This window comes from Diabrotica virgifera, chromosome 3, assembly GCF_917563875.1.
Source record: "Diabrotica virgifera virgifera chromosome 3, PGI_DIABVI_V3a".
Classification (NCBI taxonomy): Eukaryota; Metazoa; Arthropoda; class Insecta; order Coleoptera; family Chrysomelidae; genus Diabrotica; species Diabrotica virgifera.
Window position 1 is genome coordinate 203,284,242 of NC_065445.1, and position 26,248 is coordinate 203,310,489.

General features: G+C 32.5%; 1 protein-coding gene and 1 long non-coding RNA gene across 2 annotated transcripts in view; both read left to right on the top strand.

Moving 5' to 3' along the window:
• The first annotated feature begins 1,059 nt into the window (after positions 1–1,059).
• Positions 1,060–12,336, top strand: LOC126882318 (uncharacterized). The gene is made up of 4 exons (XR_007697272.1): positions 1,060–1,999; positions 6,589–8,993; positions 9,722–9,879; positions 12,156–12,336. It is a non-coding gene; the product is annotated as an uncharacterized LOC126882318 (long non-coding RNA).
• A 6,035-nt stretch (positions 12,337–18,371) lies between these two features.
• The window catches only part of LOC126882317 (serine/threonine-protein kinase RIO3-like), a 36,905-nt gene continuing 29,028 nt past the window's right edge, over positions 18,372–26,248 (top strand). The window contains exon 1 of the mRNA XM_050647193.1: positions 18,372–18,715. Within this exon, the coding sequence (XP_050503150.1) occupies positions 18,490–18,715 (226 nt within the window). The 5' untranslated portion in view covers positions 18,372–18,489. The remainder of the gene's footprint in view (positions 18,716–26,248) is intronic.

Here is a 26,248-nt window from a genome sequence, read left to right on the forward strand (position 1 = left end):
TTGAACAAGCTGATATTAATTCAATTCTTGAAGCTATTTGTGATTGATTATACAACATTTCAACTGCTGTCTGAAGATTCTGCAATGGTGTCATTATGCATTAAGTAGTTTAGGACTGGATATCCAAATATCCACTATTCCCTAATGACACATTGTCCATAAGTTCCTCATTTTATCCTACCCATAATATGCAAAAAAAAGTAGTTAACAACTACTAAAATAGTATTTCTAATTGCACTTCTAAATTGTGCGATGAGTATTATGGGTTGTGGTGTTCTTTAAATGACAAAATAATTAAATTCAACGTTTTACTCTGTTTCAATGAACTTATTTTCATTTTTCTCTAGTTAGGCTATTTTTTATTTTATACAAAAATTCAAATTTTGAGGTTATTTTTATATTTACGAAAATATTTAAATGTCATCTCCATCTCAGTCATTTGCATCTGTCATCCGTCATTTGTCAAAATAAAAGATTCCTTAAAATCGTCGCGAATTGTTTCGATACTAGTATTTTCATTCGATACTAGTACTCGGTATCGAATACGGTTTCATTCGATACTGAGTACTCAGTATCGAATCAAAGTATCGATACCATATGAGTACTTAGTAGTATCGAATCATCCCTATCTAAAAGTACATCAGCTCTGTAAGCATCTTTTTGTTAGAACTCAAAAAGTCGCACTTTGCCGGCCAAAATGGTTTTCTTCTTATAGTAAAAGAACTAATGGATTTCTAACATGTCAAGGAATATAATGACAATAGTTTCACGGCATTTTAATGGATATATTATTGTGAAACAGTTCTATTGTTATGCAGTTTGATTTGCCGGTAAAAGAAGTGCGTGGTTTCCTGGTTCCTGTCCTTTATGTAGCTGTTGCTATTTTTATGATGTTTTGATTTGTTCATGTTCCAGTAAGAAATGCCCGGATGATATTATTTGGTATCGATTTTATCCAGTTTAGTAATGATTTGAATATCTTCCCTCCCTCCAATCTCGAATGGAAAGTTTTGAAGTTCCAAGTGTTGTGACATGGATTTTTGTTTTAACAAGGTATGATAATGTTTATTTTAAATAAATTCACAAGTGGATATTAATGGTAAAGGTTTTACATAATTAAATGTTTGTTTTCAACATGGAAAATATTTTATTGTAAAGTAAATGTAAAATGGCAGTGACTTTTGACAGCCATGTCAAATTTTAGTTTTGGTACACTGCTAAAAATAAATAAGGTTAAAAATTGTAAAACCATATATTTGTTTTTATTATTCATTTCTTTTTTGAGAATATGTTTATTCTCGGAGTAAGTTTTAAATAAACATTATAAAATGTACACATCTTTATTTCTGTAACCTCTTTTTTAAAAAAATTATTAACAGATATCTAATACAAGTGAATAAGTTTTAGAACAGAAGAAAATATAATGGCATAGAAGCCAATAATGATAAATAAGTAGCCCACTATAACCCCAACGAGGAATCTACGATGAATGTCCCCCAGTTGCTTTCCAGTAAGTACTCGATATGAGAATTTGAGGATTTTTCGAACGGCGTCCCAATTTGTTTAAATAGTAGGAAAGTCCTCAAGTCTGTGTAAGTATCCTTTGCTTATTTGGTTATGTAGTTAGTCTTCTTTAAACCCTCCTACCCCTCCCAACGAATCTACGACCCGCCACCGCACAAAAAAAATGAGCTGCCGTTCGCATGAAGGTTTGCGTGTCTGTTCCTTCTACTAGCCCCATTTCTACCCCACAGTATCTCTATAGATAGTCTTTCCTTGTCCCCATAGAGCAGACATGTAAAACGCTTCAAATTGCGCCCAACGTGTGGGGCTTAAAAACGCTTCAAATGTCGCCCAACGTGTGGGGCCGATTCATTTTTCTGCCTCCTTCAGTATCCAGTTTTGTAATGATTTGGATTTGAATATCTTCCCCTCCCAGCCCCGTCTGAATGGAAAATTTTGAAGTTCCAAGTGTTGTGACATGGATTTTTGTTTTAAGGTATGATAATGTTTATTTTAAATAAATTCACAAGTGGATATTATTGGTAAAGGTTTTACATAATTAAAAATGTTTGTTTTCAACATGGAAAATAAATTATGTAAAGTAAATATTAGATGGCAGTGACATTTGACAGCCATGTCAAATTTTTGTTTTGGTACACTGCTAAAAATAAGGTTAAAAATTGTAAAATCATGTATTTTGTTATTATTATTCATTTCTGGTTTGAGAATGTGTCTATTCCCAAAATAAAAATAAAAAGGTATTAAGGTTTAAATAAACATTATAAAATGTACACATCTTTATTTCTGTAACCTCTTTATTTAAGAAAATTATTAACAGATATCTAATACAAGTGAATAAGTTTTAGAACAGAAGAAAATATAATGGCATAGAAGCCAATAATGATAAATAAGTAGCCCACTATAACCCCAACGAGGAATCTACGATGAATGTCCCCCAGTTGCTTTCCAGTAAGTACTCGATATGAGAATTTGAGGATTTTTCGAACGGCGTCCCAATTTGTTTAAATAGTAGGAAAGTCCTCAAGTCTGTGTAAGTATCCTTTGCTTATTTGGTTATGTAGTTAGTCTTCTTTAAACCCTCCTACCCCTCCCAACGAATCTACGACCCGCCACCGCACAAAAAAAATGAGCTGCCGTCCCGCAACGAGGCTTTATGTGTCTGCTTCTTCTTCTTTAGCCCCATTCTTACCCCCCAGTACCTCTATAGATAGTCTTTCCTTGTTCCCATATGAGCAGACATGTTAAACGCTTCAAATAGCGCCCTGTACGTGGGGCTCGATCCATTTTTAGCCCCCTGACCCCATTAGCATGTGCCCACTACCATGTCCTTTTAGCCTCCTTTCGGTCTCATTTGTATTACAACTGTTAGGCAGTGCCCGTCCCCTTGGGCAGCCGATCTCAGTTTGTGGTGCAGGTGTTTATGACAACATGGAAGCTCGACTCTTGTCATTTTTTGTATGCCCATTGTTACAAGTCTAGCTTGTAGACATGTTCAACTAGTAGTTAGCCTATCTACTAGTCCCCAATGTCTTTAGCCACCCCCCACTTAGTGTTACACTTGTAATACTTGTAACGTACACCCTGAAGTTTGACCCGAGTAAATATCGCCCCAGTCTTCCCATATAGTTTAGCCCAGATTCCTCTTGTCTTGCCCCCAGAAACTGTTTCATGTCTTTTAGTGCCCCCGAAACTGTTTCAGTCTTTTAGTCCCCATGAAAGAGCCCATTTTTGTAGTTTTTGTTGCAGAATGTTAATAATTTTTTCCAAAGAGGTGTAAGTATGTACACATTTTGTTGTGGTGTTGATTTGGTCGTGCTGCTGATTGTATAGGCATGTACCATTTCATACATCATAGTGTATTTAACTCGTAACCCCATATTATGTAAACCGTAGTATACTGGTATTGTATTTTATGTATCGTACAACAGAATAGTATGTTAAAAATTGTGACGTACTTACTATATTGTATTGATATTGTACCCATGATGAAAGCATTGGTTAAATTTTTTGGAAAATATTTATGAAATATATAGACAAACAGTTGAGTAAAAATAAAGTAAAAAATTTTTTTTAGAAAATTTTGGTAAAAAAAGTAACGTTAAAAATTTTTTTTAAAATTTTGCTAAAAGTTACAATTAAAATGTTTAGAATATTGAATCCACTTATAGAGTATAAGAATATGTTATATTTTTTTGCATGTATTCTTGTAGATCATCAGTTTTTTACAGAATAAACGTTTTTTGTGATTATTGATTTGGTCGTTTGAGTAGATGTGTGATAATAGTTGGTATGGTCCGTGTATGAGCTAATTCGGTATGGTCTGTGTGAGTAAGTTCCGTGATTTTCCAGCGAAGCCTATCTATATTGGGTATGTTATGCCACAGGTTAGTTGGAGAAGTCGTCCTTGAAGAAGTAACCCCATGAAGAAGTGAAGAGGGAAACCGTGGCGAGGCCCCTCCACTTGTTCATGAAGAAGTGAAGAGGGAAACCGTGGCGAGGCCCCTCCACTTATTAATGAAGAAGTAGACCCCTTGTTTTTTCAAGCAGCCAGGAGAAAAGCTATCACTTTTTGATTTGAAGATAGCGTACTCTGTCGACACTGTTTTGAAAAAAACCCTTGATATATGGATTTGTTCATGTTAGAAGTGAAGAAAAAGTAACCCCATGAAAAAGTGAAGAGGGAAACCGTGGCGAGGCCCCTCCACTTATTAATTAAATGATGTATGTTTTCTTGTATCTGGCATATCACAAGTGTAATACTCGTGATGAGGAAGTGTTGTTCAGTTGTCTGGGAATACTCCCATTAATAGTCGGAGCAAGAACAGTTTTATTTGTGTAAGCTCATATAAGAACCAAATTTCAATATTTATTTGTGTTTGTAAGCCCATGTATATGGAGTATGACTAAGAACCAAGTTTCAATATTATTTGTGTTTGTAAGCCCATGTATATGGAGTATGACTAAGAACCAAGTTTCAATATTATTTGTGTTTGTAAGCCCATGTATATGAAGAATGTCTAAATGTCTTATGAATCTGTTTGTTCCCTGCTTGTTTGTCTATCCCTGTTTAGTCTGGAAATTTTAGAGTCTGTTATCCCGTATTGTTCTGTTAGCCCCTGTCCATGATAGAGTTTGATTTTTTTGGCGAATAGTTCGTTGACCTCTCTTGTGTTTGTTTATTGAAAGTAGGCCAAGAGCAGAAGCTGTGACAAGGCTGGTGAGCTTAGGATCTGGCCGCGTTGAGTACAGGTGAAGCTTGCTTTCGGTGGATAAATGGAAGTGGTCGTTCGTCGGAATTGTCATTCTTTCCAATGTCCCTTTGGTCTTTCCCTTGTGTGTTTGCTTTCATCCCTGTTTTGAAAAAGTAGTCTAACCCCAGTTTGGAAGAGTGAAGTCTACTCATGTTTTGGAAAAATAAAGTCTACCCATTGTTTTGGAAAAGTAAGATCTACTCATGTTTTGGAAAAGTAAGATCATATCCCCGGTTTTGAAAAGTGAAGAATATCCCAGTTAGTGATTTGAAAATGAGAAAGTTGTCTGGTGAACTTTCATGAAAAGCTTTTATGTCCTAGATTGGACTTTGGATTGGAAACGTAATGATGTAGTATTTCCTATGTCATGTGTTACGTTATTTTTTTTTGATCTTATTAAATGGTTTGATATCCCGTTTGAATCCAGTATACTAGTTTTTTTTTGGTCTTTTATGTTGTCACACGCATTCCCCCCTGTTTGGTCTTGTTTGAATGAGTTGTTGAGATAAGTTATTTGTGACATTTTATCTCAACGAGGTATTTAGAATGGATTGTCTAAATCCTCCTTTTGCAGAACCGTTGCCGAATGCCCCGTGAAAGTCGCTAGGTGTTTAGAGTTTAAGCAGATGCCTATCTGCTGAGCCAAGAGCTCAGAAAGATTTTTTAGTTTTTGAAAACCAATCCTGGTTAGGCAACGAGGTGATGAGGCTGTGTCTGCCCTGCTATATGGTATATATTATATGGTATATATAGTATATATGTCACTTGTGTTACTGCAGTGGATGTCAGCGAGGTCCACACAGGGCACAAGATTATTTCTTTCCCAAGGCACAGAAACTCTTGTCACCTACAGTTCTTTGTAGAGTCAAGAAACATTTAAGTCTACTCGACTTTAAAGAGTCTGGCGATTGATGGCACGCTAGCCCACTCCCTAACAATGATGTTTTGTTTTTGTTTAATCCCCACTAGCCATTATTTAAATATTTTTGTATTGTTGTCCTGTCACACCCAAGAAGTCAATGTTTATTTTTGTAGTTATCGAAAACTGAATTGGTAATCCAGTTTCCTCTCTTCCGAGGAGGCTATTGTAGCAGATGGATTTCTACTACAATATTTTATAAAAAATATCCATTAATTTTAATCCTATCCCAAGAAAAATATCAATTTTTCTAATTTATTTTGTCAGTTTAAATATCTTTAAAATTTCCTAAGCCGCTCCTGTTCGAAATATTTCAGAATATTTTCGCAACAAAGTAAAATCATAGGAAAGTTCCTATTTATTTGAGTAGCATTTACCAACTACGTAGATAGTTATTGTGAAATCATTCATTATTCGAGAATGAATCCTCTAAAAGGTTTGGTGTTTTTCCTTTAAGTTTTGAGCGATAAAAATCCCATGTTATTATTGGTCTGCATTTTGAAAGATCCTTGAGTTGTAGTTGACGATTGGTCAATAGTTTTGGCCGAACGATCGAGAAGAAATGCATCGTTTGGACGCGAGAGAGACGTGACGATGTAAAGTTAGTTCTAAAAGTACATCAGCTCTGTAAGCATCTTTTTGTTAGAACTCAAAAAGTCGCACTTTGCCGGCCAAAATGGTTTTCTTCTTATAGTAAAAGAACTAATGGATTTCTAACATGTCAAGGAATATAATGACAATAGTTTCACGGCATTTTAATGGATATATTATTGTGAAACAGTTCTATTGTTATGCAGTTTGATTTGCCGGTAAAAGAAGTGCGTGGTTTCCTGGTTCCTGTCCTTTATGTAGCTGTTGCTATTTTTATGATGTTTTGATTTGTTCATGTTCCAGTAAGAAATGCCCGGATGATATTATTTGGTATCGATTTTATCCAGTTTAGTAATGATTTGAATATCTTCCCTCCCTCCAATCTCGAATGGAAAGTTTTGAAGTTCCAAGTGTTGTGACATGGATTTTTGTTTTAAGGTATGATAATGTTTATTTTAAATAAATTCACAAGTGGATATTAATGGTAAAGGTTTTACATAATTAAATGTTTGTTTTCAACATGGAAAATATTTTATTGTAAAGTAAATGTAAAATGGCAGTGACTTTTGACAGCCATGTCAAATTTTAGTTTTGGTACACTGCTAAAAATAAATAAGGTTAAAAATTGTAAAACCATATATTTGTTTTTATTATTCATTTCTTTTTTGAGAATATGTTTATTCTCGGAGTAAGTTTTAAATAAACATTATAAAATGTACACATCTTTATTTCTGTAACCTCTTTTTTAAAAAAATTATTAACAGATATCTAATACAAGTGAATAAGTTTTAGAACAGAAGAAAATATAATGGCATAGAAGCCAATAATGATAAATAAGTAGCCCACTATAACCCCAACGAGGAATCTACGATGAATGTCCCCCAGTTGCTTTCCAGTAAGTACTCGATATGAGAATTTGAGGATTTTTCGAACGGCGTCCCAATTTGTTTAAATAGTAGGAAAGTCCTCAAGTCTGTGTAAGTATCCTTTGCTTATTTGGTTATGTAGTTAGTCTTCTTTAAACCCTCCTACCCCTCCCAACGAATCTACGACCCGCCACCGCACAAAAAAAATGAGCTGCCGTTCGCATGAAGGTTTGCGTGTCTGTTCCTTCTACTAGCCCCATTTCTACCCCACAGTATCTCTATAGATAGTCTTTCCTTGTCCCCATAGAGCAGACATGTAAAACGCTTCAAAGGTTGGAATAAATTCATTTTATGATAATGGGCGATTTTGGAAAAAATTCCCAAACAGGTCGATTTTCATTTTTAAATTATGATTTTTTGGCATATATATCATGCTACTGACGTCATCCACCTGGGCGTGATGCCGTCATTGATAATTTTTTTAATAAGAATAGTGGTCGTATTCTATAGTTGATTTTTTAACCAAGAGGAGTAAACTAAAATGACGGATTCACACCCAAGAACGTTAACGTTACTAGAAATGTCACCAAATTCATCTTCTTTTTTCGTTGATCATTTCAGCTTTCGATGATAATCCATATACAGTCGAACCCGCTTTTTGGAATAGCCTTCGTGCCAAGCAAAAGTATTCGTATAACCGGGATATTCTAATAACCGATCATTGGAAGCTAGTAGAAACGTTTCGTGGCCTCAAATTTCTATTCCTTAAAGCGGGATATTCCTATAAGAGGTATTCTAATAAGCGGGTTTGACTGTTTTTATGTAAAAGTAGACTAAAAATCTAATATAAAGAAATAATGCAGAAAACACAAAAAATCGTCGATATACTTAAGAGGGAACAGTAGCGATCAACAGGTAGCAAAAACGCGTTCCAAGATTGCGGCTGTAATTTTGAATATTTTTTCGAGATATTTGGCACACGTATTCGTAATATAATAAAGAATGGCGGTACAGAGCCCAATTTTAAAAATATATTAATATGTGGAAATTCCCTCACAACACACAACATTCCAGGAATGTACTACCAAAGTTCTATCAATATTTGAATGTCCTGGACATTTAGGGAACATTCGGTGAACATCTGTTTAAATTATTCCTGGAATGTTACCATAAGACATTCTGTGAACATACTACCAATGTTCCTATATTTTAAGTTGCGAAATAATACATACGTGTAACAGATACAACATTACTTATAACATACCAGACAAACTAAGTGACACTTTAGGCCTACAGTGCAATAATATGTCAAATTTAAAGAGTTTCCCAAGTTCAATTAATACAATATTATAAACATACAAATGTAATAAAAATTATTGTTCGCGAATATTCAATTTGGAATGCGATTTTGTTAATAAAAAAAATACTTATAACTTATGCAAAACCCAAGAGAGGCATTTATATTTATTTCTTTTGCGTTCATTTTCAAATTCGCCGTGCATATATTTTTGTGCATGGCGCTTGAGAGGGCATCACGTGACTAAAAACGACCAACCAACGACCTCGCTTCGGCCATCTTGGCATCTTCATCTTGGCCACCTTGCTTTGCCGTGGGTGGATCGTTGTTTCTATTATTTGTGCTTTTTAAGAATATTTTTTTAATTCGGATACTTTTATAATAGCTTTAATAGTATTATTAACATAGTGAAAAAAATGTTGTCCTGTTTTTAACGCAGTTGGAGTAGCAGAAACAAATGTAGATAAAAAAATCTGCAGGAATAACGTTTCAATTATGACAGAAGCTCCAAACAAATGACTGTGAATGAAAAGCCCTATTAAAAGGTTAGTATGCAAATATGTAAACGAAGGCATGCCCTGTATTTCAGAAAATAAATTAATACTATTAATACCCTAATAATACTACATATTCATAAAAAATCTTTTAAGTAAACTAGATATAACAAAGTGAATAAAAGGCATAAATCAGAAGAATTATTATTTTATTTTATAAGTTAATAATTGGTCATATCCATTTATTATTTTAATAATAATTGTGAATAAGCCACAAACTTCGCTTATTCCTAACTAAAATAGTAAATAGAGATAATAACAATAGGATTTGTAAAACTAAAGTAATTCTTTTTGCGTTTTTGCTAATGTATGCCTTTATAAATAGGATGGTAGACCACACACTATAATATGCAGTACCAACTAATGAATACACAGAATATTATAGTCGATTTGCTAAACTCAGTCTCAGTACTACTGAGTCTCAGACACAACTGGCTAGTGATTTTAGTAAATAATTTTGCCAATTTGGTAAAATTGGCAAAAAAAAATAATAACTAAATAGTTAATAATTACTGTAATTTTGGCAAAATTGGCCAAAAACAAAAAAAATTACCTACTAAAATCACTAGCCAGTTGTGTCAGAGTTTGGGGAACCGACTATACTAATAAACAATTTCTAAGCTGTTTTATAATATTTTGTGAGTCCATTAATCATATTTTTTATTTAAAACTAAAATTTGTTAATAATGCTTAGTAATGCATATATTTTGTATTTTTAGCTTTCCAGAAGATCCTGCGAAGAAGACATGAAGTATAGATCAGATTTGTTAATAGAGGAGTATGTTCAAAACACTTTTTAGAAAAAGATATTGACAGAACTTCACTTTCATCTGTTCGTTTAAGAGACTGTGCTGTTCCAATAGCTTATGTCACACAGGTATATGCATTTTTTTTCTTGGTTTTAACATCTTTAAACGCGAAATACGCAATAGCTTATCGAATTGATGCCATGTTATTTTTCTTTATTAAGGTCTTTGTTTATTATTGTGTATGTGTATTAACAACAGAAACATTTTTGGTTATTCTTTTATTTTATTTTATATTTTGTCATCAAGTGTTCAGTCAATGTATGTAGTTTTCTTATGTACACCTTTATGTGTTTATACCTGGTGGATGTATATTTCAATAAATAAATAAATAAATAACCTAATTAATAATACAGTCTGTACAATATAGATACTGTTGTAATTCATTATCTACATCGGAGATCTAAGTTGACATTGTTGCCCAACTGCAAAAAATTTTTGAATTCATTTTAAGTCAATATATATCACATAATTATTGCGAAGTAGATTATACAACAAAACAGATTAGAGATGGCATGATGGAACTGGAGCAGGTACCTCGGAATAGGTTCCGATCGCCTATTCCACGCACCAGTGACAAAAAGTCAACGGCATCGGTTTCGATTCCAAGGGCGCCGCATCGACCGCAATCTGCAATTTACAGTAAACTCGAACTGGATTCTCGCTCGGAATAGGTCGCTGCAGCACAACCGTAGGGTTAGTTAGTAGGAAATGCATCGGTGACGTTCGTTTCGGTTAAGGGTTGGTATGATGGAAGTGGAGCGGGTACGTCGGAATATGTTCGGTTCGACTATTCCACGTATTACAAGTGACAAAACTTTGATGGCATCGGTCTCGATTCCAGCGCTGGCCGTAGTTGAGTAGGTACACTGTCCTTTTCCGAGAGATTTGATCTCTCGGAATAGGTACCATAGAGAAACGCATCGGCGGCGTCTGTTGACTGTTTCGATTCCAAAATCTCACATCTGTGATGGGTGATGGGTTTAAAAGGATTCCAGGTCGATACGGCTGTAACAGATAGTTGTCATTTAAAACTGTTAAAATTTTGACTCTACCGCATTATGTTTTTATTTATTTGACTATAATCTAATCGATCCTATCTTTTGTAGTAAATTAGTGTCTTCATTTTCCATTTGCATAAACGAATTCTGAATAAACCTCGACTTTAGGTAATTTAAAAACCCATACATTACATGTAAGAAAAATTTGTTTTAATAGGTGTTATAATATAGATTTACGAATTGTAGGAAAAACATGGTAAAAAATATAAATATATTTAAAAATCAAATTACATACATCCTCTAGCTAGATTAAAAATACAAAATTATAGGTGACCACTAGTTTGATCGTTTGAATTTGGGGCAGCGGAAGACATAGCAGCACAACTATTAGGAACGAGCTAGGGCGATCGATATAAATTGTCTTTTCACGTCGGAATCATAAACTCGCATTAGGTTTCTGGAATAGGTATTTGCTTGGAATAGGTTCAGTTCCAACCTATTACCGAAAAATGCTATTCTGTACCATCTCTAAAACAGATTAATATTCAATGTAAATAAATAAAAACATCAGAAATAGAAAACAAGAATTAAGGTATAATCTTATGTTACAGTTATTAAGGTACCAAGGGTATTATAAGGATAATAACGCTTGAGGTCAATGGTGTTTTTAACAAGGGCCTGAGGGATATACGTTGACCGAAAGCGTTATTATTATAATACCTGTGGTGCCTTCAACGTTTAATGTCTGACTAAATTATTCTTTATATGCGAAAAATTTGAATGAATTTTGAATTGATTAGTTTTTAAATAAGTACATTTACCAGTAACAGTAGTAACATAATTGTGGTAACCATAGTTTTACTTAGGTTGATATTTGTCAACTTGACAGTATCTAAGTCGTTATTTAAATTTAATGCCCAAGGGCGTTATATCATACTTAACAGACTTCGAAATGTCATTATTTGTCAAATAATGTACCAGTAGGACATTAAAGTAAATAATAAAAACAATAAATATAATGAATACTAAATACTTATTTGTTTGTGAAAAATCTATTTCTTTGTGGCTTTTTTGTAATTAACTATTCTAATGAGGAAATAAGCCACAATTTACTTGAAAAAATAATTTTATTAAGGTTTCTACTTCCACGTCGGATGTCGTTGTCAAAATACAAAATGTTCATTATTATTATTTTATTTATTATTATTTATTATTTATTTAAATATTATTTAATATTTATTTTTTTATTATTATTATTTATGCGTATTATTACCTGTAAATAATATTTCTTCTGATTGTTAATTGTAAAGGATAGAAAAATTACCTTTTATTTTATTTTCTTTTAGAATCAGCTGAGAGAAGTGGTCTACAAAAAACCAGAAAGGAAACAGAATATGTGGCTACGAAAAGCAAAAGAAAGGTTTACAAAGCAAATGTGACACATTTTTTTATAATATTTAGGAATGTCAGTAAATTACATTAAAAAATGTATGTAAAGATTTTTTGCAATAAAAATGTTTATATTTATCAAGGATGTATTATTTGGTATGGCCACATATCGTCAGTGATGTGACAATACCTCCTATCTGTTTTTTTCAAGAGATTTGTAAGATAGACTAAAAACTTGTTTCGGCCACCTCCTGTTTTCATATATTTTTTGACTTGTTTTGCAGTAAATAACTATCTATTTACTACAAAAAAGTCAGAATACGTACGAAAACAGAAAGTGACCTTAAAAAATGTTTTTCGTCTCCTGCAAACCTCATGAAAAAACATATAGGAGGTATTGTCACATTACTGACGATATATTTCAGTGAATGTCTAAAAAATATTCTGTGAATGTTCAAAGAACGTTCGTAGACATTCATGGAATGTTCTAACAAGACATTCAGTCTAAAAATATACTGTGAATGTCCAAAGAACATTCATGGAATGTTCCAACAAGACATTCAGTCTAAAAAATAGACTGTGAATGTCCAAAGAACATTCGTAGACATTCATGGAATGTTCCAACAGAACATTCTAAGAATATTTAAAATGCTGACACAGCACTTTCCTGGGACTTTCCAGGGACATTCGTGTGCATTTGGGGACATTCCAGGAATGTTTTCAATGTCCTGTGTGTACATTCTAGGAACATTCATGGAATGTTTTGTGTTATTAGGGTTACTCTGTAATTAAATACAATATTAAAAAAACGAGCCTATACCGCAAGTAAGAAGAACAAAAAAATACACTTTCTTCAAATAAACTTTTTTATCCGATGCCTAGATTTTGTGTCATTTTGGAACTACTAAAATTTTTTATTTCATTAGTAGTTCCAAAATGACACAAAATCTATGCATCGGATAAAAAAGTTTATTTGAAGAAAGTGTATTTTTTTGTTCTTCTTAATGGCGGTACAGGCTCGTTTTTTTAATATTGTATTTAATTACGGAGTAATTTCCACATATTAATATATTTTCCAAATTGGGCTCTGTACCGCCATTCTTTATTATATTACGAATACGTGCGCCAAATATCTCGAAAAAATATTCAAAATTACAGCCGCAATCTTGGAACGCGTTTTTGCTACCTGTTGATCGCTACTGTTTCCTCTTAATTAACCTATAAAATGACAGAAGTGCCAAAATTTCATAAATGTCATAAGTGTCAAAATTTAATAACAGTGCAACAGTGGAGTAAACTTGCCTGCGGTTGGACCAATTAGAAACAAGCATTACGGGGTAAATTTGAATCACTCCTCTTGCTTAAAAAACAAACAATAGCTTATTTAAAATTCAATTATCTATTCAGTAATATAAACATCTTCTTCTTCCTTCTTGGATGTAGGCTTTAAAGCCTGTTTCTTCTTCAATATTAGCCTCCTAAATTATTTAAGTTATTTCTGCCAATATTTCTTCGTCCATTTGGTGACTTATCTCGTGTTATTCGTACTATCCTATCCTCTGCCATTCTACTAATGAATATAAACATTAATACAATTATTTATACAGGGTGTCTAAAAAAATAAATAAATTTATTGACATAAAAAGAAGAATGTATGAAATTTAATTCAAAATACATTTTACTCACAATCGGTTAGTAATTTATGGATCGCTAACCTTTGAAGTAATCAGGAAGCGACTTATTACTTACTTTACTTTCCCAGCTAGCCGGGAAAGTACCTTCCCGGCTAGCATCTGTCACTTTTCTACCAATAATAATTTACCAGTTACTGTATAGTTCATAGGTGTTTTCATACCTCTCCCTGCTTTTTTCGGGAATTATTCCTTCAGTAGCTCTCTCTGCAGCTACCCGCAGTTCTGGTGGCGTACATTCAAATTCACTATCAGACATTTTTGTAAAATAAACACAATTTGATTATATGTACAATGGACAGCCTAAGTCTTGACGTCACAAAATTGGGAGGAGCTTATATTTGGCTCCAAACAATTCTGTTTATAATGTTAAACACTCATAAGGAATTTTTAATTTATTGTTTACGTGGTTTGTGTGACAAAATAAGACTTTTCATTTAGGTATTTAGTTAAAGAAACGTGCCAATTAAGAGATTTTTATTCGTTTTTGCCCAGGTGAGTTAATTTAATGCAATGATTAGAATGTAAACAGTTTTGAGGTTATGTTTATTTTCAATCACTAAGGAATAAAAACCACCTGAGCAAAAACGAATAAACATCTCTTAATTAACACGTTTCTTTAACGAAATACCTAAATGAAGTCTTATTTTGCCACACATAGCACATAAAAGAAAAATTCCTTATGACCATTTAAGGTTACAAACAAAATTGTTTGGAGCCAATATAAGCTCCTCCCAATTTTGTGACATTTGTGACGTCAGACTTAGGCTGTCCATTAGGGATTCCAATGAACTGTCAGTGGTGGTCGGTGGATGGCTAAACTGACATGGCCATAGACATAGTTAAGGGGGGTGGTCATGGCGTATCTAATGTTTACATTGAATATTAACAAATTTGTAAAGAATATCCTGTTTGGTTTTGTTTTTTTGTTAATTGTGTAGCGAAATTTGTGAAATTGTGATAGCAAATTAAATATGAAGTGGTTTAAACATTGGATACGCCTATGGATGACAGTTTCGCCATCCAGCAGCCATATTATATCACGTGATTTGGAATGCCTAATTAATGGCATCGTGTATCGCCTAAATGTCAGATTCAACAAACTTGTTTTGTTACCTAGCAACGATCTCACAGGTTACTTAAAATAATTCATCTATCACATAATAGGTGCGTTCGCGGGTACAGTTGACAAATTGTCGCCGACAATTTCTAACCTCATTTAATATAAATAATATCGTTAATAGATACATAAACAAGGTATATTTACTTTTAATTAATATTAATAACTAATTATTAAATTATAATATTAAAATATACCTTGTATATTTATCTATTAACGATATTAATTATATAATTTTAAAGTGCGCATGCGTTTTGCTGCTAATTTGTCGCCGACTAGTCCTCGACAGGCTCCCGCGAACGCACCTAATGAAAATGGATACAGATATTTGAAACGAAATTATTATTGGTAGATTGTGAGTATTAGAAATCCATAAACTACTAACCGATTGTGAGTAAAATAGTATACAAACCTCGCGGGAACTCATTCTAGCCTCGCGTCTGTAGTTTACCTCGGTGCTTCGCACCTCGGTAAACTACCTTGCCGCTCGGCTGAAATAGAGTACTTTCCCGCTAGGTATGTAATATACTATTACTGCTCTGAGAAAAGAGAAAAAATGTTTATTTGATAAACATTACTTTTCGCTGAAATTAAATGTTCAAACTTCTAAGAGTAAAATAAATATTTTTTGATGTTTTCTGGCAACAGTAAAATGATGTATTTTGAATTAAGTAAATTACATACCTACATTCTCCTTTTTGTGTCAATTAATTTAATTCAATAATTTTTTTGTACCCTTTATAAAAAATTATTTTAATGTTTGAAGCAATAAATGTTTATTACACTGAATAGAGAATTGAACAACCTTTCAAATAAGCGAGCACACGATCCTATTCTTATTTAAAAAAAAGCATCGCTATATACGCCAAAAAAGCATAATCTAAAAATTAAAAATGATCAATTTCGGGATTTTTCTCCAAAGTCACCCATTCACAAAAAAAATATTTTATTTCAACTTTTACGCGTTCACTATATATTATATAAAAGACCAAATAAATAAATAGTACCTATCTATATATGTAAATTTCTATGAAGGCTTTAAAAATATGAGATTACTTGGTTACTTGGCCGCGTCCGTAATATGAGGTGACCGTAGATGCCAGTTCATAAATATAAGAGAATCTACATAATATAATTAGTTTGGAGAATTTTAAACTGGCCGTTATTTAGAAACTGGCCGTTAGTAGAAGTGGCCGATTTTAACAGGTGGCCGTTAACACAGGTTTGACTGTATTATAAATAGTGTTGCCAATCGCATTTCTCTAGATTATCCGATGATCGCTCGAAAAATATCCGATTTGTCACGAAAAGGTACGCTAGGTCAAAAATTATTCTGTTATTAAAATCAGTGTTGCCAATGTTATTCTTTTAGTCCCCTTAACAACAATCAGTTGATTGTAATCAATTATCATTATGATAATTAACATAATTGATTGATTAATTAATTATTAATTATCAATTAACGTAACAATTAGGGAGCGTTCAAGTATTACGTAACGCGATTTTTGAAGATTTTTGCCCCCCCTCCCCAACCTGCGTTACGTAATACTTGAACGCTCCCTTATTAACAAAATTGATTAATTAATCAATTAATCTCATAATTGTAATCAATTATGTTTTCAGCAACCCAATCAAAGTTGACATTGACAGTAATTAAATATTTGATAATGATCAGTTGATTCCATTTCTGATAAGCGTTCGAACAACCGGCCCTTTAATCTACTCTGGATTGATGGATTCTCTATTTCACGGTTTAAAAATTTTCGTTTATAAATGAAAATCTCGTATCCTAGCTGATTATTATTACCTAATTCATGTATGTAAATAGTATTTACCTACTATTATTATATTATTCGTATTTTGTATTATCGTAAGTGTTAAATTCTAAATAAATAAATAAATCTAAATATTTCATTATTTGGATCGTTATATTAATTTATTATAATTGTTTAAGTAAAAAAAACTTTTAAATATTATTTTATTAAAACGTAATAACTACCTAAAACTAGGTACTGGAAATAGCTATTTGTATAACAAGGGAGGAAAGTGCTACTTTTCCTCCCGAGAATGAAGTTTACTGCCCGACGCGTAGCGGAGGGCAGTAATCATTCAAGGGAGGAAAAGGCACTTTACTCCCATGTTATACATATGGTTTTTCCACCTTCCTCAAATAACAAGTCATTTTTTCATTTCTACTTAATTTATTTACGTAACTAACCAACAAAATTTATTAGAACTAAAACAAACAAGTAGGTACAATATAACTGTCAACTGTCAAATATAAGTCAAATTATTTTAATGTAAACATTGTTAAATCAAAATAACAATTTACTGTTTTTTACCATTCTACAAAATACAGGGTGTTTTATAAATAAACGTTAAAATAAACGATACTTACGTAATAGAAAATAGATATTGTACAGGGCGTCCATAAGTTGTATTTCATGAATGAAATACTATGACGTCACGTTTACTTTTCCTCCCTAGGGAGGAAAAATTTTTTCCTCCCTAGGGAGGAAAAGTACAACTTTGCTCCCTAAAATCAGGTCCGGAAAAGTATACTTTCGGTAGAGGTAGGTGGAAAAATAAATAATAAATAAATCAATACAAAATAAACTACAGCTACATTAATAGCATAGACGCAAAATTTCTGGTCAATGCTTTTAAAATGCATTATTTTTATCGAGTCCTGAGTTACTTAAGCACTGCACTACATAAAATGAAAATAAAACTAAATCGTGCGTGAATTAGCTTTCATAAGTTTAAAGACTAAAAACTAAAATCTCATCGGACGGCAATAAACTCATATTCATCGAACTAATACTCATCAAAACAATAACTTCGGACGGCAGATGGTTTTTGAAATTTGAATTGTATTAGTATCCCTTAAGTGGATGCGCTTGTGCATTTAAATTCTAAACAAAAGAATCGGCACATGTCCCTTTTGTCAAATAAGATGAAAAGTATCGGATGTCACTAACATTCATCCAGTATAGACTATTTATAAAAATTTGGGCGGAACCAAACAAAATTAATGTGTTGTTGGTGTTGGGAATATATGGAGGAGAAAGTTTTAGTCGATGGTAGATACACTGAAAAATATCCGCAAATATACGATTTATTTAAAGATACGAAGAAGATACGACAACTCTCAAAAAGGTACCCAAATCGGATAATTATCCGCCGATTGGCAACACTGATTATAAATTGCTTAAAAAATCTACTGATGGCTACTGATTTTTTGAAAGCAAAACTACTGACGACATCAAAACTGACCTGGCAACCCTGGTTGCCTTTAGTTTTTTTTTCGAAGGGATCTGTCAAAATATTGTTTATAATTTCTTTATATTGCACAATAATGTCTAATATTTCTTTGAAAACAACTCAAATACAGTGTAGAGGGGTGTGCTGTAAGTATTTATTGTCACTAGAACCTGATTGATATCACAGATTGTACTTAGTATTACCGTTCAAAGCAATATGACGTCTCCATGGGCAAAAATTCAACAGCCTCATCCAGTAAATCTGGAAGAAATTCTATCTGAAGAGTTGGCCAGACAACTGCAAATTAAAGAAGATAAAAAACTGAGTCAAAAAAATAATGAAGGCTTTAAAACTGTGTTTGATAACATTTCTGATAGTGGGGAAGCCATGGTTGAGGAATTTAATAGATCTTCCACATTGCTTGATGATTGTGGAGAAGATGGTAAGTTGTTAAACAATCTATTATGTCAGAATTTTTTTTTTAATTTAATGGCATAGACATTAGTCATTCAGCCAGTTGCAATAAAGAATATACAATCCTATCCCTAATACAAAATTAAACAGAAACAATATAGTAACACAATAAAAAATAATACAATACAGTGTTGGAACCCCGTTAAGTCGGCCTCCGATAACCCAGAAGTTCGGCTAACCCGGACCGATTTTCATTAGACAAACATTTCAACAATAAAAATGTAATATTGACAACCGAAACTGACAAAATTACCAAGGAATGAACAATACTGTATATGTGTGTGTCTGTGTGTTTAGATTTATGACCTTGGTTTGAACCAATTGGCCAGCTCAAATTTTTATTTTTATTTTCATAGACACAATTTCCTAATTTTAACTGATATACATTATATTTTAATAATCACAAACATATATTACATACATTACATTAAAAATACATACTAATAAAACACTATTACTAAATACTTATACTAAACCACTAATTGATATTAATTTTTTTTTTCTTTTTTTTTTCTTTCGCGCTAAGACCTAAACCGATTCATCCTCGCGGAGGTTTAGGCCTTCTTTGTATTTTTTTGTTTTTTTTTTGTTTGTTTTTTTTTGTTTTTTTTATTTTGTTTTTTTTATTGTTTTTTAATATTTATTTATTTTTTTTTTATTATTTTTTTTTCTTTTTTTTTTATATATATATATTTTTTTTTTAATTTTTTTTTTATATATATATTTTTTTTTAAATATCAATTTTCATATTTTTTAAGTGGTTATAAACAATTTTAAACAAATTTATATTTCGTGTACATAAAATGGAATTTAAATTGGTGGGGAGAGTAACTCCTACTGTTTGTAGATTCTTATATAACTGTTGATTCAGCATCTGGAAGTTTGCGCAATCGAAAATCACATGCTCTAAAGTACTTAACTCCCCGCATGTGCAGTTTTGAGAAGTGGCCAACCCTGGTTTATTTTTGTGAACTGGATATAAACCATGTTTGTTCCTTGCTCTATTTAAGGTTTTAATGAAGTGCCGATTTGTAATGTCGTTAAACCATGGTTTTCTATAAATTTTTGGTTGGATATCATGAAATCGTACACCTTTAAGAGATATATCATATTCCAGTTGCCATTGCTCCATTTGTTTTTTCTTAAACCATTGTCGTAGATCAGTGACTGGCATTAATGGTTCTTCTATCGTTTCCCCTGTTGTAGTAGCATCCTTGGCAAGTCTATCCACTATTTCATTTCCGTTAATTCCATAATGAGCCTTAATCCAAACCAAAGAAATTTGTTTACCTGTATTCGTAAGTAACTGGATTGTTTCTAAAATTTTTATAATTACTACTGATGAAGTGCTTGATAATTTAGTTTGTACTATTGTGTCTACCGAACTTTTGCTATCTGTTAATATAACAAACTTATTCTTGTGATGGATATTAATATACCTCAAAGCTTGAAGAATTGCGATGAGCTCAGCAGTATAACTAGACATTTGATTTGAAAGTTTAAATTTTTTGGATAGATTTTCATTTGAATGGTAAAAGGCGCATCCAGTTGACTCAGTGAATTTGGATCCATCTGTATAAATACAATCGGACTCCGGCCATCTTTTCAGAATTGTTTTCTCAACAAACGTATTTATGTTAAATTGATTAACGTGTGGTTCAATATTAAGATAATAATAAGGAATTTGTAGTTCTAATAGGTTATAATCACAATTATAAAAGGGAAGGATGTCATTTCTGTAAACCTCGCTATTAAATTGGATTAATAGCTGATAACTGCTTATTACTTTGGGATGAATTTTACATCGCCAGAAGGGACTATCTATTTTTGAATTGAGGTTTTGTATTTTCTCAGATCTTTTCTGTGCTAGGAGTTTTGACATAAAAACATCACACAAAAATTGCCGTCGAAGATGCAAAGGAGGCTCTGCTGCTTCAATTTCTAAAATATGTGTTGGTGTGCTTTGTATACATCCAAGACAAAGTCGTAAACACTTATTTTTTATTTTTTCCAATATCTCCAATTGAGTTAAATTTGCATTTCCATATAAAATACAACCATAGTCAATCACTGAACGTATTAGTGCTCTATAGAAGATTAGTGATATATTTGGATCGGCTCCCCACTTTGTGTGGCTAAAAGCTCTTAGTATATTTATTGCGTTTTCACATTTTTTTGACAAATGATGAATATGTTCTTTCCAAGAGAGCTTTTGATTTAAAATTATGCCAAGGTATTTAACAGATGTTTTATATGGGAATGTGAAAGGTCCTATATTAATTTGGTTTTGGTGGTTGATAACGTCTTCTCGTAAATGAACACATGACTGATTTATTTTGAGAGATGCTGAATCCATTTCTTTGTGACCATTCGGCAATTCTTTCTGTGGCGTTTTCTAATGCATTGATTGAAGCTTCGATCGACTTCATTTCCATATAAATGCAAAAGTCGTCTGCGTACTGAAGTATTCTAGTTTCTTCGGTAATAGAACTAGTAACATCAGCAGTGTACAGAATAAACAATAATGGACTTAAAATACTTCCTTGAGGCAATTAAATTGATGTTGATTTGGGCGTACCTATCACTCCATTTATATTTAAATACACTTTTCTATCACGGTATAACTTCATTAAGTTCGCAATAACCCCTTCTGGAATTCCTATGGCGTATAATTTATCTGTCAATATGTCTAGATTAACTACATCATATGCTCCCTTAATGTCTAAAAATAGGCAGGATATTGAGTTGTTACGAGTAAATGCTAATTGTACATCAGTAACAAATGATGTTGTAACTTCTTGAGTTGAACGTCCTCTTCTGAATGCATATTGGACTGCTGATAATAATTGATTTTTCTCCAGCCAGTGTTCTAACCTGTTTTTAATAAGTCGTTCATACGTTTTCATTATACAAGACCCCAATGCAATAGGTCTGTAGGAGTCTGCAGAATCTCTAGGTTTATTAGGTTTAAGAATAGGTACTATTAAATATTTTTTCCAATCGTCTGGTATGTTCGACTTGTTTGTATATATACTGTTATAAATGCCTAATAAGCGCTGCTTAGTTATAAATGGAATCTCAGCAATCATTGGGTAATGGATGTTGTCTATTCCGGGAGACGTATTATTTCTTTTCTTACAAGCTTGTTGTAATTCGTTCATTGTGAAAGGTTTATTTAGCATGTGATCATTTGTATAATTATTTTTGAACTCTCTTGGTTTTTCGTTAACCCAATTCGGACAGATTTTACTATGAAAATATTCTGTCCAGTCTCCCCACTCTATTTGATGTCTATTTGCTTGTTTCCTGTTTTTGAATCTGTTTAATTTAGCCCAAACATCTTTCATTGGAGTATTTTTGTTCAAACTTTCACAATACGATTTCCAACTAGCTCTTTTTGCTTCATTTGTAATTCTTTTAACGATCGCATCTTGATTTTGATACTTATTAAGATTATCCAAATTTGGATTCTCTTTATATTTACTAAATAACTGCTTGCGTTTCGTTACTGCATCTTGGCAGTCATTATTCCACCATGGTTTGCATTTTCCCCAAGTATTTCGTTTATTTGTACTCTTTTTTGGTATAGCTACGGTAGCTGCTTCGTTCATATCTTCTAATAATTTGTCATAACTATCGTCAATAACATTCAATGATTTTTCATATAACAAAGTGCTAAATTTTCTCCAGTCTGCCTTGTTAATTTTCCATATTTTATGACTTTTTGTTGGTGGTGGCGTTCCTCTAAGTTGACATTTCATGAGTATTGGCAAATGGTTAGAGCCATGGGGATCTTGAAGTACCTCCCACTGGAATAATTGACTGATATTTTGAGAGCATATAGTAATATCAATAGCACTTTTTCTTTGGCCTGGTCTAGTAACAAGGGTTGGTTCCCCTGTATTTAAAAATACTAGATTTAATGAGTTTATTGCTTCTAACAGGTTTCTTCCTTCAAAATCTTCTAGATCTGATCCAAAAGCTGAATGATGCGAATTAAAATCCCCACCAATTATACATGGTTTTGGTATGCTATTAAAAAAATTAAGAAATTGTGTCAGTGTAACGCTACTCAAAGGTTTTATGTAAACTGAAACAAGATAAACTTCCTTAAATTGACCAATCCGAACACACACACACCTAGCCATAATCTTTTCCATTTGAGGTAAATCTATCTCAGAAAAACTAATTTCATCCTTAATTAAAATTGCTACACCAGCTTTTCCATCTTCTCTATCTAAACGTGAACAATTATAACCTACGAAATTATAATAAATATTTGGTTTAAACCAAGTCTCCGAAAGAAGACCTATATTGATTTTATATTCATGAAGTAAATACTCCAAATTACATTTATTTGAAACTGCCGATCGGCAGTTCCATTGTGTAATAGAAAAGGTTTTGTTCATGTCTGCGAGCTTAATCCCTGTTTATTGAGTCTGTCCTTAACAATATTAACCACTTCAAACTGTTGAACATTTAAAATATTATCCCTATTTAAAGACTTTAATATATCCATAACTAATTCAAATACTAATGTTATCGTTTCTGTTTCTGACATTTCATTCGTTTTAATAATATTCTCTCGGTAAGATTCTTGACTCAAAATACCCCCTTGTAACCTAGCGATTTCAATTGGTTTAGTTATTTTGATTGCTTCATTAATACAAGGATCAGGTGTTTGAGGTCTGGCCCTTTTCGTTGGATTTCTATAGATAGTGTATTTATGGGAATCTCTGGGGCTAGACTGCGAAAAACCTGAAGAATATGGAAGAGCAGCTTGACTTGGAAGGAGTGGAAAAGCTTTTTGAGACGCTAATTCTATGGGAAATTGAGGATTTAATGTTTTATTTTCACTAGTAGTTGCATTTGCATATGTTCTATTGGGGATTAATTTAATTGCGTCATTGTATGTTAAATTTTTTTGAGACATAATATCTTTAATAGTTTTTTGCCTCAGATATTCAGGACACAGCTGAAAATTTGTAGTTAAATGATCTCCGTTGCACTGAAGACATTTATTGTTTGGGTTTTCCGTGCATTTGGAGGATAAATGTTCACCGTGACATTTGAAACATCTAGACTTACCACGACACTGTCCACCCACGTGCCCGTAACGATGGCAATTGAAACACAAAATTACTTTCTGTACAAATAGTTCGACCGGAATTAATACCTTATTAATAACTACATACTTAGGTAAACTTTGTGCCCTAAAAGTCACAATAATACTTTTAGTTGGAACATATACCGTAGTATTATTCTCAACAATTTTCCTTTTTAATCTTTTGACTTCTACTACTGTAAATTTACAGTGGTAGTCATAGGCTTTAATTTTATTTTTTAACTCCTCATCTGAAATGTCTCTATCAATATCCCTTAAAATACCCTGACGATGAATCATAAATTTAGGTACATAAGCCTCAAGTTTATTTTCAGTAAACCTTTTTGATTTATTTTGATCTACTAAAAAATTGGCCCATTTTGACTCTCCAAAAACTACTTTTACTCGATGTTTTCCTGCCAAATCAATTCTTTTTATTTTATTATCCAGTTCCGGCCAATTTTTTAGTATTATATCACCAACCCTAATCGCATTTAGACGTAAATCACTTTTATTTTCAATTATTACTTCAAAAGGACCTGTGTCAGTTTGTAAATATTTATAGGTAGTTCTAATGTCATTTGTATTTATTTGGGACGAGTTTGACGAAATATGAAGTTGATTTTTACTTACGTTTGAGCTGCTATTGACATTTTTATTAATATTATCGATACCTGAAACCGCTGTTATTTCCATATTATTATTCTGTTCTTCTCTAAACTTGTAAAATTCGTCCTCTCCGGGATCGGGAGGGTCACTGTCACCGTGTCCGCTCATCAAGATTTAATCGCTTCGAACGCTAAAACTGACTTATATTTATATAAAACTTAAACTATAACTAAATTAACGAAACTAAAAAAGAAAATTTAACGGATTTAACTAATAAAAACTGCTAATAAATTTAAAATTTCGAGAGGAACTTTGAAATGCGTCTTTACACTTTGACAGTAGTTTGACGTTTTTCCAATACTGTATATAACTGTATGTAATTCACATGTACTGTGCATAATGTATTTCATGTTTTTGCAATTATAATGGAGCTTATCTCTAAGGATACTGTATTTTATTAATTTTTACTATATTCTACGGCTAACCTGGATTTTCGATAACCCGGATCGGCTGCGGTCCCGATTAATCCGACTTATCGAGGTTCCACTGTACAATAATAATACAATAAAAACAATAATGGATCTCTGATAAAGTGATATAACATTTATGATAAAAAAGGATGCAAATCTGAACTTAAATAAAAAATATCATGCCGCGTACAAAATCTTATAGTACCGTGCGTGTATCTGACAAGAAATCTATAATGATATTGAATATTTATTTATTTATATACGGGATTACCCCCATTACAACACATACAGTATAAAATCAATCTCTGTAATATCTACTAAACTAGAGTAAAATAAATCTTAATTACATATTAAACAAAAACGAAATATTAATAGTTATCCATTAAACATATTACATCTATTACACAAATCAGTTCAAATAGACAAAAAGTACCTGCCAAGCTCTTTTAATCCGATTCTTAAAACAAGCCAAGGAGACACCAAACATTTCCAAGTTATTCTCGTTTATAATTTTTAGTGTTCGCTCAATGGGCGAATGCATACCATAGTTTGTTCGATGAAAAGGTATATAAAACAAATCAACATGTCAGACTTCTGGAGTTTGTATTTGTTGTGAGCCTGTAGCCAGCAGAGACTGGATATATAACAGTGCATGCATATCAAGTTTAATTAAATTTTTATAGAGAGTTTGAATGCTGTTGAAACTTAGTACATTCAAAAAACATATGATCAAGATCACCCTGTTTTCCGCAATGTTTGTAATTATCGTCCTCAATGACATTTATTTTATATAGGTAAATGACTTGGATAGCAAGCATGCCCAAGACGTAGTCGATTTATAGTTGTTATATATTTACGTGGAGCTTTAAAACTCTTAAACCAGGTACTTTGTGGAATCACTGGTTGTAAAGTGGTGTACCTTGTGGGCAGTAAAGATTCCATTGATCTTTCCATATCGATAGTTGGTTTCTTTTAAAAACAGTAATAACACCTGATACACATAAAGAATATGACAATAAAGTGCCTGATGTTATACTGGATTTAGCTAAGTAGTCTACATATTCATTATCTTTGAGTCCAATATGTGCCTTGACCACAGATTAACCCAACACAGATGCGAAAGCTATGCTATGATGCCGGTACAAAAATTGGTAACCTTGAAACTAAGGAGCACAGTTGTTGTGCCGGTGTTTGCACCAATACAATCGATAACTTACAAAATAGTTCATTTGGTCTATAATACTTACACCTGATGTGATATTTACTTTATTTACAATAAAAATTAAGACAAACAAAACATTGGTCATTTAATAAATTT